Consider the following 16280-nt stretch of genomic DNA (forward strand, 5'->3'; position numbering starts at 1 on the left):
GAAGGAGGATGAGAAGGATAATGGTAAGAAGGAGGAAGATGAGAGGAAGAAGTGGTACCGCAAGTTGCCTAAGATGTTTTTGAAATGGTCCAAGGCCTTCTGCATTTTGACCAGTGTGTTAGTGGAGAAGTTTCTGGAGCAATCCTCAGCATTATTCTGTTATTTGGAGGAGATTTTGGGGGCATATAGGATGTATAGGGGTATGGCGTGGTGGCGGTGCGACTAGAAGTTCAGGCAACAGATGGCGGTGAGGCCTGAGATGTGGTGGAATGATAGGGACATGGGGATATGGCTCAATATCATGACGCTTTTATAACTGTAGAAAGTATTATTTACAATAACATCCTTTTTGATGCTTCTATTAGAGAGTTTGTCCTCTTTGCGATAATTGTAAAAAAGGTTTGTACACTATGTATATAAAGTTTGTGTGTAAATATTTGGTGTTTTGTGATACCTGACTTCAATAAAAACCTTTTTCCACTTTCTAAACATGTGAAAGGTTTCTTCCCTTGTGAATCCTTTCATGTTTTCTCAGATGACTCTTTTTTGTAAAACTTTTTCCACACTCTGTACATGTGAAAGGCTTTTCTCCTGTGTGACTCCTTTCGTGAGTTTTCAGACTACTTATTCGTGTAAAACTTTTTCCACACTCTGTACATGTGAAAGGCTTTTCTCCTGTGTGACTCCTTTCATGTTTTCTCAGACTACTATTTTCTGTAAAACTTTTTCCACACTCTGTACATGTGAAAGGCTTTTCTCCTGTGTGAATCCGTTCATGATTTGACAGATTACTCTTTACTGTAAAACTTTTTCCACACTCTGTACATGTGAAAGACTTTTCTCCTGTGTGAATCCTTTCATGAGTTTTCAGATGACTATTTTCTGTAAAACTTTTTCCACAGTCTGTGCATGTGAAAGGCTTTTCTCCTGTGTGAATTCTTTCATGTTTTCTCAGATTACACTTTTTTGTAAAACTTTTTCCACACTCTGTACATGTGAAAGGCTTTCCCCCTGTGTGAATCATTTCATGAATTTTCAGATTGTACATTAGTGTAAAATGTTTTCCACACTGTACATGTGAACCGCTTTTCTCCTGTGTGAATCCTTTCATATTTTCTCAGACTACTTATTTGTGTAAAACTTTTTCCACACTCTGTACATGTAAAAGGCTTTTCTCCTGTGTGACTCCTTTCATGCTTTTTCAGGTCACTCCTTACTGTAAAACTTTTTCCACACTCTGTACATGTGAAAGGCTTTTCTCCTGTGTGAATCCTTTCATGAGTTTTCAGATAATCCATTCGTGTAAAACTTTTTCCACACTCTGTACAGCTAAATGGTTTCTCCTCTGTGTGGGTCCTTTCATGATCTATAAGTTTTGTCATTTGTATAAAACATTTGTCGCACTCAGGACATGTGTGTGGCTTCTCACCTGTGTGAATTGTGTGGTGTTCTAGGAGATTAGACTTATATCTAAAGCTTTTCTCACATTCTGTACATTTGAAAGGTCTCTCCTTTGTATGAATCATTTGGCTAGACTGTAGACTTTTCTCTTCTTTAATTTTTTTTTGAAAACTCAGTAAATGTTTGTAGCTTATCCTCAGGGATAATTATTTCACTAGTTGAGGCATAATTCTTGTCCTCTTGTTTGATGACTAAATTACTATCTGTACATAATGATTGCTGCCCAGTTCTTGCCAATTCACCATCTCCTTTAAATATCTGCTGTGATTTCCCCAATGTTTGTGAATATTCATTAGTGTCTAAACATGTTGGAGTCTGTGGTATCATTCTCATGCTTCCTGTAGTTAAAGGATTACTTTCTGTTATAATTTTTAAGCTAAACAACTAACATATTAAAGTTAATAAACATTAATTAAAACCTACTGACCTATATTTTCTTCAAACCAAGTTTCATAACGTTCTAAAAGTTATATCTTTTATTCGCCGATGATGTCACGTTATCCTGCCCACTATTTTCAGCACTGCATGTTCAAAATACTTAAACCAATAACTTTGTGTTTAAAGCGCCATTTTGAAACCTAGGTATTGTAAACGGATTGGTACAGAGCAAAGGATACCCACAGAGTGGGTTTGGAAAACAATTACATTTGCAGACAAGATTTCTGATATACGGTAGAGATATGTTAATGAAATGCTATTGATAAAAAGCGTATTTGGGGTAGTTAGTTAGTAACAGGCATAGAAAATATTTACTTACAGTGGACCTTTAAAGGGACAGTCTAGTATAAATTAAACTTTCATTATTCAGATAGGACTTTTAATTTTAATCAACTTTCCAATTTACTTTTATCATCAAATTTGCTTTTTTCTCTTGGTGTTCTTAGTTTAAACTAAACATATGTAGACTCATATGCTAATTTCTAAGCCTTTGAGGGCTGCCTCTTATCACATGCTTTTTAAATATCAACACAAAGAGACAGAAAGTACACGTGGGCCATATAGAGAACACTGTGTTCAGGCACAGAAAGTTATTTAAGATCTAGCCCAATACAATGCAAAATTTAAGACAATAGATAATAAACAGTCACAGTCATGTGATCAGGGGACTGGAAGAAGGTTCCTAGATACAAGGTAATCACAGAGGTAAAAAGTACATTAATATAACTGTGTTGATTATGCAAAACTAGGGAATGGGTAATAAAGGGATTATCTATCTTTTAAAACAATAACAATTCTATGGTAGACTGTCCCTTTAAGGATGGACTATTCACGTGTTTGTCTACATAAAAAGAAATAAAATAAAAACAAATAAAAATATTTATTCTTTATAATATAATCCATCTTAATAAAAAAATCATATTCTTTAATATGCAACAAAATGTCTTCCATTTTGTGTTTATTTTTTAATTTATTTACCTGTAAATCACAAATTAAAAAATGATGATAACGAATGTTGCATAATGTTCTCAGCCAGGGAACAAGTACATCTGTATTCTGGGCAAGAGAGGTGGCACCCACCATCCTCATTTAACATTGCACAAGCAACTGCACTTACAGTGCTGCACGGCTCATGCTCAACAAGTTGGGTGAGAACATGATGTCTTAATTATCACAGACTATTAATCAGTGTGAGATGTTTTCAGAGGGTAAGAAGCAGTGATTTTACAATACTTTTAAGCTTTCAGCTGTTGTTGTTTAATTTATATAAACAGCCAAAACTTTATTAGTTTAATAATATTTACTGCAAATTTAAGCAGACAAATCAGGAGCGGTTCTGGGGTGGGGAACACTCACTGGGAACAAGGTAGTCATTTAAGTGTATTTATGGGTGTTCCATGAGCAAGGTCAGGGCAGGGGAAGGTGGAGTTGCAGGTGTTCTGAATACAGAAGTCTGAGGGTGAGGTTAGGCAGTTGTTGGACATGATCTGTCTAAAAGGACAGAGGGGAGAGTAGTATTTTTTACCCTGATCCTCATCCCAATGAGAGTTGCTCCTTCTTTATAACTGTCACTGACATAAATGTTATTAAAGATGCAGATATAAATATAATAGTTTTTATTTGTTTAATGAGTGATCTATTCTATTTTCCCAGTAATTAAAGTCAGCATAATATCTATTTTACTCACCTGACACATATGAGTTCATGTTGATAACAGGCTCCAATGTCTGTGCTCAGGAAGAAGGTTCTCTTATTCACTCCAGTTACATCAATACCTGATATCTCTCAGTGCTCTGGCCGTGTCTGTAAAAAGTATATTAAATGGTTTAGACAGATAATAATAAATAATGGTTCGGATTAACTGTACCTATGGTATAATTAACCCCTTAACGACTGAGGACGTGCAGGGTACGTCCTCAGAAAAAAGGCAGTTAACGCCTGAGAACGTACCCTGCACGTCCTCAGTGTGGAAAGCAGCTGGAAGCGATCCTGCTCGCTTCCAGCTGCTTTCCGGTTATTGCAGTGATGCCTCGATATGGAGGCATCCTGCAATAACCTTTTTAAGTCATCCGGTGCAGAGAGAGCCACTCTGTGGCCCTCTCTGCACCGGAGATCGGTTGCTCCCTGCGTTGGTGGGTGGGAGCCGGACCGGGAGGCGGGTGGCGGCCATCGATGGCCCTGTTGATGTGAAGGGGGGCGGGATCATGGGCGGGGGTGGCTGGGGGCGCGCACGGGCGCACGCGCGTGCACGGGAGGGTGGGGGCGGGCGCGTGCATGGGGAGGGAGCGGGTGGGAACCGCTACACTGCAGAAAATGTGGAAATAAAAAATATTAAAAAAAATGGCAAAATAAAACAATCAGCAAGGTGGTGGGGGTTTGTCTGTGGGGGGTGGGGGGGGGGATAAGCTACACTACAGAACCCCCCCCCCCCCCAAAAAAAAAAAGCACTTTTTATTGTAAACTGGGTACTGGCAGACAGCTGCCAGTACCCAAGATGGCCCCCAATAAGGCAGAGGGGAGGGTTAGAGAGCGGTTTTGGGGGGGATCAGGGAGGTTGGGGGCTAAGGGGGTGATCCTACACAGTAGCATATGTAAATATGCTAAAAAAAAATTCATTTTTTTTTAAAACCCTTTTATTTTAGTACTGGCAGACTTTCTGCCAGTACTTAAGATGGCGGGGACAATTGTGGGGTGGGGGAGGGAAGGGAGCTGTTTGGGAGGGATCAGGGGGTGGGATGTGTCAGATGGGAGGCTGATCTCTACACTAAAGCTAAAATGAACCCTGCAAGCTCACTACAAACTCCCTAATTAACCCTTTCACTGCTAGCCATAATACACGTGTGAGGCGCAACAGGATTTAGTGGCCTTCTAATTACCAGAAAGCAACGCCAAAGTCATATATGTCTGCTATTTCTGAACAAAGGGGATCCCAGACAAGCATTTACAACCATTTGTGCCATAATTGCACAAGCTGTTTGTAAATGATTTCAGTGAGAAACCTAAAATTGTGAAAAATTTTACGTTTTTTTTAATTTGATCGCATTTGGCGGTGAAATGGTGGCATGAAATATACCAAAATGTGCCTAGATCAATACTTGGGGTTGTCTACTACACTACACTAAAGCTAAAATTAACCCTACAAGCTCCCTAAAAGCTCCCTAATTAACCCCTTAACTGCTGGGCATGATACACTTGTGGTGCGCAGTGGCATTTAGTGGCCTTCTAATTACCAAAAAGCAACGCCAAAGCCATATATGTCTGCTATTTCTGAACAAAGGGGATCCCAGAGAAGAATTTACAACCATTTATGCCATAATTGCACAAGTTGTTTGTAAATAATTTCAGTGAGAAATCGAAAGTTTGTGAAAAAATTTGTGAAAAAGTGAACGATTTTTTGTATTTGATCGCATTTGGCGGTGAAATGGTGGTATGAAATATACCAAAATGGGCCTAGATCAATACTTTGGGATGTCTACTAAAAAAAAATATATACATGTCAAGGGATATTCAGGGATTCCTGAAAGATATCAGTGTTCTAATGTAACTAGCGCTAATTTTGGAAAAAAATGGTTTGGAAATAGCAAAGTGCTACTTGTATTTATGGCCCTATAACTTGCAAAAAAGCAAAGAACATGTAAACATTGGGTATTTCTAAACTCAGGACAAAATTTAGAAACTATTTAGCATGGGTGTTTTTTGGTGGTTTTAGATATGTAACAGATTTTGGGGATCAAAGTTAGAAAAAGTGTGTTTTTTTCCATTTTTCCTCATATTTTATCATTTTTTTATAGTAAATTATAAGATATGATAAAAATAATATATAATATCTTTAGAAAGTCCATTTAATGGCGAGAAAAACGGTATATAATATGTGTGGGTACAGTAAATGAGTAAGAAGAAAATTACAGCTAAACACAAACACCGCAAAAATGTAAAAATAGCCTTGGTCCCAAACGGACAGAAAATGGAAAAGTGCTGTGGTCATTAAGGGGTTAAAGGCACACATAACAATTAATCTGATACAGATCAGCTGATTAGGTTATTACATATGTGATGTTGATTCACCACAATCATTTAGTAGAGTTAACACTGTGTGTGTTATAATTGCCCCTTAAAGGAATATTAAAGTCCAAATTAATCTTTCATGATTCAGATAGGGCATGAAATTTTAAACAACTTTCTAATTTACTTTTATCATCAAATTTGCTTTGTTCTCTTGGTATTCTTAGTTGAAAGCTAATCCTAGGAGCTCCTATGCTAATTTCTAAGCCCTAGAAGGCTGCCTCTTATCTATATGCATTTGACATTTTTCACAGCTAGAGGGTGTTAGTTCATGTGTTTCATATAAATAACATTGTACTCATGCACGTGGAGATATTTAAGAGTCGGCACTAATTGCCTGAAATGCCACTCAGTCAAAAGATCTGAGATAAGGAGGCAGTCTGCAGAAGTTTAGATACAAGGTGATTACAGAGGTAAAAAGTATATTTCTATAACAGTGTTAGTTATGCAAAACTAGGGAATAGCAAATAAATGGATTATCTATCTTATTAAACAATAACATTTTGTGTGTTTACTATAATTTAAATATAAATCTTCCCAGATCTATACAAAATAATGGTAGAAAATCTATTTAAGTTTGGCCATATCACAAGTTTACAAATATATTATAATCTTTATTTTCTATCATTTATATGAAACAATATTTTCTCCTGAAAGAAATGTTAAATATCATTGGTTTAAATATAAGTTAAATTGGATACTGCAGTATGGGTATTTTACTTCCTACTAATTCTCACTGTCAGACATTTTGTATTTGTGCTCCACCCCCTGTCCTTTAACTTCCTTAGTCAATATTGTATGAGAGAGATAGGCACTAAAATGTTCATTTCAATTGCTATTTTAGATATAGAAAAGAAAAAGAAGACTTTGTGTTTACATAGAGTGATAATATTAGATGTTTTTTTCAACAAGTTCAGTCAAGTTCAGTCAACAAGTTCAGTCCATTTAAGGACCATAACATATAGAATCACAAAATCAACAGATGCATAATAAAAACACAATGCAATAGGGGGCGGAGCTAACAGCCTAGCTGAGTAGTCGCAGGGGAGAAGAGCTCCTGTCTGAATAATAGCTTAAAACTTGTTAAATATACCCAAAAGACTTTGAATTTCTACTTTCTCACTGCAATCTTACTCCCTACATGGTTGGTCAATAAGCCGAGACCGACATTACATGGGAGAGTGAGTTTCCAAGGCATCACACCGAGACCGACCACCTAGCAGACTGTGAGCAGCGCTTGTACCCTGAGCACAGCTTGTGCACTTACCGACTGCTTTCTATTCCTGGCACTCAGCTCTGGAGGGTCGGGGCTCCGCTCCGGAGCTGCTCCAACTGCAGATATCGCATCCCCTTGCCGCTGCCTGCAAACGCGGGTCTGTTCAGCACTTACCTCAACACAGGACTTTGCTGAGGGCCCAGAGCAGCGATCGGTCCCTTCCTGGAGCGGACTTGAAGCAAGGGGGGTCGACCCGTAGCGAGGAACAGGAGTGGGGCTGAGCGGGTAAGTGAATCCAACACTTAGCATCCTAAAGTAGTGTGGCGCGAAAAACCGCCATCTTGCCGTCACCCCCGGCCAGCCTCACAAAGAACTGCATCAGACCCGACCCCCCCTCTACACACCAGACAGCGTTACTGCCTTCCACCCTCAGGGCCACAACTCTGAACAAAGCTCAGTAAGAGCTCCTAGGGGCCAATACACCACTATACTTTGGGGCGCACCTAATCACAGCCTAGGCCCAGGTGGCGTCATAGCAACAGCACCCTGCCACACAGAAAATAGAACGCTTCCAGGGTCTGGTCCTGCTCCCAACCTGGAAGTTGAGCCCAACCTAACTAACTCGGACCACAGTATCTGTGAGGCCCTATTGAAGCTGATTCATATTAAACTTAAGGAAACATACATCTCCTGTGCCCCACGTGACACAGGTTTCCCTAACCAAGAAAAAGGACAGGCCTGACCTGGATTTGGGCCCACCTCACTCTGAGATTCTATTGCATCTGCCATACGTAGTGGTATAAGAAGCCCTATACGCAGCAGGCCCAACACTACATAGGGTTACCTGCTACTGGACCAGTGCTACACTGTAGACCCACACTACCAGCCATTCTCTAACTAAAGCCATATTGCTGATCCTAGACAGACCTCCCTGGGAGGGGTGGAGGTGATATTGCTCTTCTGAGAAATACAGCTGTGGTAACTCTCCCTGCTACCCCTTAAAACTAAGAAGTTACCCCACTGAAATAGTTTTACTGTTTGCCCAGGAGGCAGGCTAAGGTCCAGACTCTGCCTTGTATCTACAGCTGTCTCACCGGTCTCTCCCCTCCCTTTCCCGCCGACCCTTATTGCCTGCGGGTCATACCCCCATACCTGACCCCACATCGTCTTAAGGGGACAACCCCCCCAGGGGAGAGACTATACATTTCAGTGAAAACTCTATTTGCTTCCAGGTCTAAAGGCACAGATTTCTAATAAGCTCAGCTCCATCTACTGATAGATGCCTAGAATTGAGATGACAATGTAATAGCTATATGCACTGATGCCATAGCCCCAGTCAGCCCTATAACAGATATCTCCATAGTGCTAATTTTTTCTCATTATCTGTTTGATATACCTCATGCCACTACAACTGCAGAAACACAAGATGCCGCAAACTTTTAAGAGAAAGCAAAAATCCCACAACACTCCTAAGAGAACAGTTGCTGACCACTTTGGTCAACATGCTTCTAGACAACAATCTGGCTCAGAGGATGAAGCCTCAGACACAAGCAGCCTCAATGATGCTCGCATCAGAACAACATTAACTCAAGCCACAGGCCGCCTCCAACATCAAGACGCTAATGCTGATAATAATATTATGGACTCTATCAGGTCGCTCCTGGCCTCGCACCATGACTTCCTGTCTAAGAAGTTTGATAAGGGCCATGCTGATCTGAAGAGGGACATAGCCCTTATAGGAGAAAGAACAGATGTGCTAGAGCGCAAGCAGGAGGATCTGAGGGTAGATCATGTCAACCTCTTAGATTACTCGCAGGGACTTGCAGAACAGATCATGGAACATTACAGAAACAACCTAGTGATAACATTGCTAAACAAGATAAGGAGCAAGCCAAAAGAAAAGGGGAAAAATTCCTGAGGGATAAGGAGGACTATGATTCAGATAAAGTCTATAATTGGGCAGCATTGAGAAAACTGCAGAGAAATAACAGGAACAAATATAAGAAACAACAGAAATCACATAGGAATGAGAGTGCAACACATGAAGATCCAGCAGTTGCCATGGCGTATACTCCCAAATCTATATTAAAGAAGAGGAAAAATCAAAAGAAGGTGGTCTTCAGTGGTTCAGAAGGGGAAAACTCTGAGACGGATTCATCTTTTACAGGAACCTCCTATGGTTCAGCAGGCTCCTCCTCTCCTTCTGTCACTTCTCTTTCCCCTCCATGTTCTTCTACTTTTTTACAGGGAGCGCCGAGGGACAAATCGGAGATCACAACATCAGGGGTGAGACCCAAAACGAGACAGATGTACCATGCAGAATTGGAAGAAGAAAGAGATGGAGGAAACAAAGGAGCAGGAAAAACAAAGAAGAAGAAGGGACATTAAATGGCCTCCAGCCTAATTTACAAGGGGACTGTTTGCATAATAATAAAAATATAACTGGCTTGAGCATAATTAACCTGTCTCAGTATAATCTCAGCACTGATGAGAAAAATGTTCTGGGAAAGGGCCTAGGGTTTGCTTCTACGTGCAAGTTTTCTTATTTCAACACCCTACTTGATCTTAATAAATTTATTAGGAAATTGGCCCTTAAACGCTACTTCTCTCTCACTAGAAGCCCAACTGGGGATGCCTCACAAGAAACAGTGAATTCTCCTATTTTATCTTTTTCAGAGAATACACACTTACTGTTTGATGAGGCCTGCTCAGTAGTGCAGCTAGCAGATCTTGTATAGTGAAGAGAGAAATGTAACAACATCTTCTGACCTTTTAAAACCTGTTAAGATGAGATCTGATTTCTATCCAGTGCAATACAGGGGCCCACATCTCAATGCATATCAGAGATTAGTTCCGGAGGACATTTCCCAGTTAAATAACATGCATGACGAACATGCTGCCCACCCAAATCTTAGTCGCAAAGAAAGGCTAGCTATAAAGTCTCTCATGGATAATAAACAGATCGTTATCCGCAACTCGGATAAGGGGGGCAGCATTGTTGTCCTGGACAAGGAGGCCTATTTCAATGAGGCAGTTTCACAACTATATGACACCAGAGTATACCAGAAACTTCCAGGTAATTCGAATATTCACTACAAGAATGAGTTGATTAAATTGTTAAAGGAAGGTGTACAATTAGGTATCTTTAAAGAAACAGACATTGAATATTTGGTCCCTAGCAATCCCCTTATTCCAATTTTCTACCATGTCCCCAAGGTTCACAATGACCCCACCAATCCCCCAGGGAGACCCATTGTCTCAGCGGTGGGGTCTCTTTTTGAACCTTTGGGGTCATGGCTAGATGGCATCTTACAACTTTTGGCGATCAAACAGTTATCATACCTCAGGGATAGCTCCCACCTTATACACACTATTCAATCCATAGTCTGGGAACCTCAGTACACTTGGCTAGTTGTGGATATTAGTTCTCTCTACACATCAATACCACAGCATTTAGGTATAGAAGCTGTGGATTTTTTTCTAGATAGAGAACTCACTTTAGAGTACGAAATCAAAAAATATATTGGTGATATTTTAAGATTTGCATTATTCCACAACTATTTCATGTTTGAAGATGTGTTTTACAGACAAATTTGCGGAACGGCTATGGGGGCAAAATTTGCCCCCGCATTTGCAAATTTGTATGTTTCCTGGTGGGAGCTCACATATGTATACAGTGTTCTCAATCCCTGGTTAGAGGACATATTACTATTTGTAAGGTTCATAGATGACCTTCTGATCATCTTTAAAAGACCTGTTGATGAGGTTCTATTTAAGAACTTCTTAAGCTTCTTGGATAATAATTTCATGAACCTTAAGTTCACAGGCAATTTCAGCCAAACAGGGGTCAATTACTTGGATCTCACCTTATTCAGTAGTGGCAATAAAGCATATACAAAAACATATCGCAAACCTAGTGCAGGTAACACAATACTGCATGCTACCTCTCAACATCCAAGTCATCTCATTAAAGCTGTCCCTAGAGGACAGTTTATAAGGCTAAAAAGGAATACCCAGTCCTTAGACACGTATGAAAAACAATCACTAGATCTCAAAAATAGATTAATTGCTAGAGGTTATAATGAAGCAGCTCTTGAAAAGTGCAGAGTGGAGATTAAAACCTATGACACCAACATACGAAAGCCTTGCGATAAATATTTTAATGAAGCGGTTGTTTTCACTACTGAATATAGCAGCCAATATGATAAGATAGCCAAAATTCTTAAAAAACATTTACATGTTCTTCAAGGAGATACCATTCTAGCCCCTCTAATTCAGAATTGTAGATTTGTGGCAAAAAAGCCAAAAACTTTGGCACGCAGTCTGTCACCCAGCCAGGTTACTAGATTACGCCCTAAGGGCACCCAATGGCTGAGTAGACATGGAAGTTTCAAATGCCTAAGCAGAAATTGTGGCATGTGTTCCTCGGTCACAATGGGCAATCATTTTGAGAGCAGCATCACACATAAGAGGTATACTACTAGCTTTTATGCAAATTGTGGCACAACCTTTGCTGTGTACCTACTTACATGCAACTTTTGTCAGCGCCAATATGTTGGTCAGACCTCTAGAGAGGTTAGACGGAGGTTTGGTGAACACCTTAGGGACACCAAGAACTATGTCAAGGAATCTGCTATTGCAAACCATTTCAATGGAGAGCATTTTACCAATATAGCAAATCTATCTATCAGTATCATTGACATAGCTCTTGTGCCACCTAGAGGCGGTAATAGGTACACCATCTTGCAAAGAAAAGAGATCTATTGGATCTTGCAGCTCCAAACTAGAAGCCCGATGGGCATTAATAGAGAATGTGACATTGACTATTTTATTAATGGCACATAGCATTATTAATTAGCAACTATTTTTAGAGTAGCCCATATGACATTCCAATGCTACCTACTGTTTAACTCTCAAGGTATAGCACATATACTTTTGTCCTTTAGTGTTAATTCAGCTGTGAGTGCACATGTTAAAAACATATTTTGATACTTTTTCCTTAATATATGTTTTGGACCTTAAGCATATTAGCATATTTTCTTTAAAAACATGTTCACTTACTAATTAAGCATATATTCTAGTTTTTTTTTTTAAATATGCTATGTTTATATATTTTTTCTGCAGTGGTTTGTCTTTTTCTTTTCTTCCTTTTTCTTTTTTTGCTTAAGTTGTTCATAAGTTTTTTACAATGTCCTTTATATAATATCTTTACCAACATTGTAAAGCCTTTAAGATTTAACCACAAGATTTCTTGACTAGAGTACCCACATATGCATTGATTTGTATAATAGTCCACTAAAACTCTGCTTGTACTAATGTTTTTGTTTGCTATAGTATAAGCATACACTGTTTTAGGCCTGTCCCTGTTTGGTCCGGGTTTTATAGGGTTAATTCCCTCTTTTAATTTACCGCCTGTATGTGTATTTATAGCACCTATGACTTACCTGTGTCTATGAGTAAGCGCTTGTAGGGGGCGCGAAATGCGTCAGACAGTCTCCTGTGCACCACCCTTACCTGTTTGTGAGTCACCTTCACCTAGGTCCCTTCTGTTTGGATTGGTATTTACCGTTTTTATCTTCGAATAAATTGGGACTTTTTATATGCAACTTTATGATAGAATAGATAGATAGGAGCGCCACAAATAGGCAGGGTCTTGTATGATTTATATTTGTAGGTCTAGTGCTAGACCATGGGTTAGAGTAGCATATATTAAATGTATAAAAAAGTCTCTGTATAAGATTATGTGGCACAAGGATAGGCTTAGATGTTTGATATAAAATGTTTATAAAAGATTTTTTATTACAATTTGCACAAAATATCATATAATTAGAAACAATTAGGTACAATTTGCACAGAATATTATATAATTAAAAACAGTTAAGTACATGGATCCATGTGGACAAAATCCTATTTCGTATAAGTATGTCCTAAAATAGTCTAAAACAAGTGTGACTGTCTGAATGTTAAATTATGTATGAGTCTCACATATACAATGTAATGGTGTGGTCGCTCTGATAAGTGACCTCTCTAGTGTAGTTAACACAAAAGTTATGTGATAAAAGCACAAGAACAACAACACAATGTCATATAAGGATAAAAACAATGATGGTATAGTAAACAAAGATGTGAGCGTTATGATCAAAGATATTTAAAAAATCGGTCTCCAAAGATGAGATCTACAAAAGCAGTTGAAATAAACATGTGAATAAATACAAATAAAAATGTGATCCACAAAAACATATATATGTATATACTCAGTCCAAAGTTGTGAAAGCAAATCGCAAAAAATTGTAAAAAATGTTGAATGCTGAAAAAAAAAAAAAAAATCTTTTGTGAGCAACTAGTGTGTACACAAACTAGTAAACGTGATTATGAAGTCGTTTTGGAGGTGTGAAAGTTCCTGGAATTTACTCCATTTGGTGTAATGATCCTTTGTTTGTAATCCTAAAAAATGTTTGAAGATCAAATATAAAATTGTGTAAAAGTGTGACCAATGTGGGGCGGAGTTTGGTCACGCCGGGACATGGCCGCTCTGTGAGTTAGCTCCGTGAGACCGGAGTTCCAGCTACCGCATAACTTGCAACTGAGGACCCTGCAAAAGCCATCAGCCGGTGTGGGAACATTCAAGAGTGGCAGCGGTTACCTTATAGCGATCCACATACTTTCTGATCGCTCATTATCAGGGATAATCCTGTGCGCAAACAGCGCAAATAGATCAACCGCCGCCATCTTGACTAGCCTGCTCCACGCGGTCACCGGATCGCCGCATTTAAGTTCAGCTACAGGTGCAGGTGATTATAAGTTAAATAAGCCTCACACTCATGCCTCTAAGCCTATAAATTGATTGCAGGCACATGGCTTGAACAGGGCATTCTTTTTCATAAACGTAGCCCACACCAGGCACTACACAGCTTCTTAAGCTATACCACCTGCATTATTGATTTAGGGGACAACATGTTTAACTATGGCTCTACTTCATTGTCTCCCTCTATCATCCAACAGCATGATATGAATGTTTAATCTAGGCATCAGCAACGTGGAGAAAACAGTTTTTCAATAATTTCAACATTGCACTGGGGACTTCCTAATAATGCTTCTTATTCTGAGGAATAACCCATAGATGATAATGTAATCAACACTGTTAACATTTTATTTTGAAATAACTGACACTGTCACATTTGAATTCATTTTCATATGGCAATTGGAAGGAAGATTTAATATAGCAATAAAAAGGAGAAAAATTACAGGCAGCACAGTGTTATGAATAAATAATATTGTTCTCTCTACTGTGCAGTCTAATTCCTGCTTGTAAAGCTTCATTCTTATAACAAGAGCTCCATCTAGTGACTCAAAAAGTGAATTACATTCTCCAATTGTTTTAAACTCTTATAAACACAGATATGACTTCCAGAAGACAAACAAAGCCAGAAAAGTCTCTTAAATCCCATAATACCACTCCTGTATCAGTTTCTACATTTTTTCAATCCCAAGAAAGGGAGAGCCCGGGACAAGAGTCCTCAATTCCAAAACAATCTGATAAAACACCAGAGAATCCTATGTCGGGACCTCAGCAGGACCAGTTATCACAAATTCTATCTAAAATGTGCGAACTCCCATCTAAAACAGATATAGACTCTTTGAAGGACCTGATTAAAACGGAGATCTCTGAACTCCGAAAAGACATAACAGATATTGGTAATAGAGTCGATGCTCTAGAAACTATACAGGATGAAACAATAAAAGATATCAAAGACTTATCTGAACACCAAGAACAGCAATCTACCCTGATACAGGATTTGAATGACAAGATTGAAGATCTGGACAATAGAGGTCGCAGAAATAATTTAAGAATTAGAGGGATACCCGAAACTATAGGCCCAGATGACTTAGAAAATTATCTGCAACTACTGTTTCAAACTCTTTCAGGATCATCAGAACCTGTAATAACGTTCCCACTAGAGAGGGCTCATCGAGCTCTCAGAGCGAAACCCTCAAGTCAAGCACCACCTCGTGATGTCATCATGAAGTTCCTAAATTTCAAAGATAAAGATACTATTTGGCAACACTTCAGGGACAATCCCAATTACAAATACCAGGATCATGAGCTACAAGCATATTTGGATTTGAGCCCTCTCACATTACAGAAAAGAAAAGACACTAAATTTATCACATCTGTGTTGCAGAAAAACAACATAAAATACCGCTGGGGATATCCATTTGGTCTAATTGTGTTCCTGGATGGCAAAACCTGGATATATAGAAGTATGAACGATTTGGACTCTTTTTCTAAAGGTCTCAATCTGACTTTCCCTCTCCCTTCAGACCAAAACAACTCAATGGAGACACAAGGAGGATCTTCTCGTCTTAAAGAAAGGCGCTCAGAGTGGGCTACAGTTCATCGTCGGAGGAGAAACTCCAAACAGAAGATAATCCAACCAGATCAGAACTCTGAATTCGTTACATGAAACTCTGGAGAGCCTAGAGATGGCGCAGACCCCAATTAGTAGCTTCCCGAAAGGGCAGCTTGTATCCTTTAAGTTTATTTTTGTTGTGTTGCATTATATATATACTGTATTTGTTATTTATTGTTAGGATTGTTCAACATCTTTATTGCAGGTTCATATTGATAGAGCTTTACGTTGTTTGACAAAAATATATGAGGTTATAGGAAGCTCTAGAAAGACTGGAGATAATGTTGTTACCATTTAATAGATTCATGAGAAGGCAGCCTGGACTCTTCAAGCCTATCTCAGCTGTGTTGCACTATATATGTACTATAGGTGTTATCTATTGCTAGAAAAGTTATATACTTTGACTCAAGGCTTATGTTAACTGTGATCCAAGCTGTTGGTGGTGGGGGTCTTAGACAGATCTCAAGTGTATGAGGTTTCTTTGTTTGAGTTGTGAAGACACTGCTTTTCTGCCAAATAAGTAACTTTTGTCCAGACTGTCGAACAGCTCCACGAACCTGGATAATGCCTGGTCTTTAACTTAAAAAAAAAAAAAAAAAAAAAAAAAAGGAGATTCTAGGTTGTTCTTTTGTAGAGTGAAATGTTGATCTAAAGTTATTGTCTCCCTCCTTGCTACTGTCTCTAATATTTAG

General features: G+C 39.0%; 1 protein-coding gene across 1 annotated transcript; it reads right to left on the reverse strand.

Annotated features, from left to right (window-relative positions):
• Positions 1-299: 299 nt before the first annotated feature.
• On the reverse strand, positions 300-1526 carry LOC128661375 (oocyte zinc finger protein XlCOF6-like; the record flags this gene model as incomplete). The annotated part of the gene is made up of 3 exons (XM_053715636.1): positions 300-316; positions 523-1041; positions 1121-1526. Coding segments are annotated over 3 exons (942 nt in total), but the record flags the coding sequence as incomplete, so codon positions are not given.
• Positions 1527-16280: the final 14754 nt, after the last annotated feature.

Source organism: Bombina bombina, chromosome 5 (genome assembly GCF_027579735.1).
Source record: "Bombina bombina isolate aBomBom1 chromosome 5, aBomBom1.pri, whole genome shotgun sequence".
In the NCBI taxonomy this organism is placed as follows: domain Eukaryota; kingdom Metazoa; phylum Chordata; class Amphibia; order Anura; family Bombinatoridae; genus Bombina; species Bombina bombina.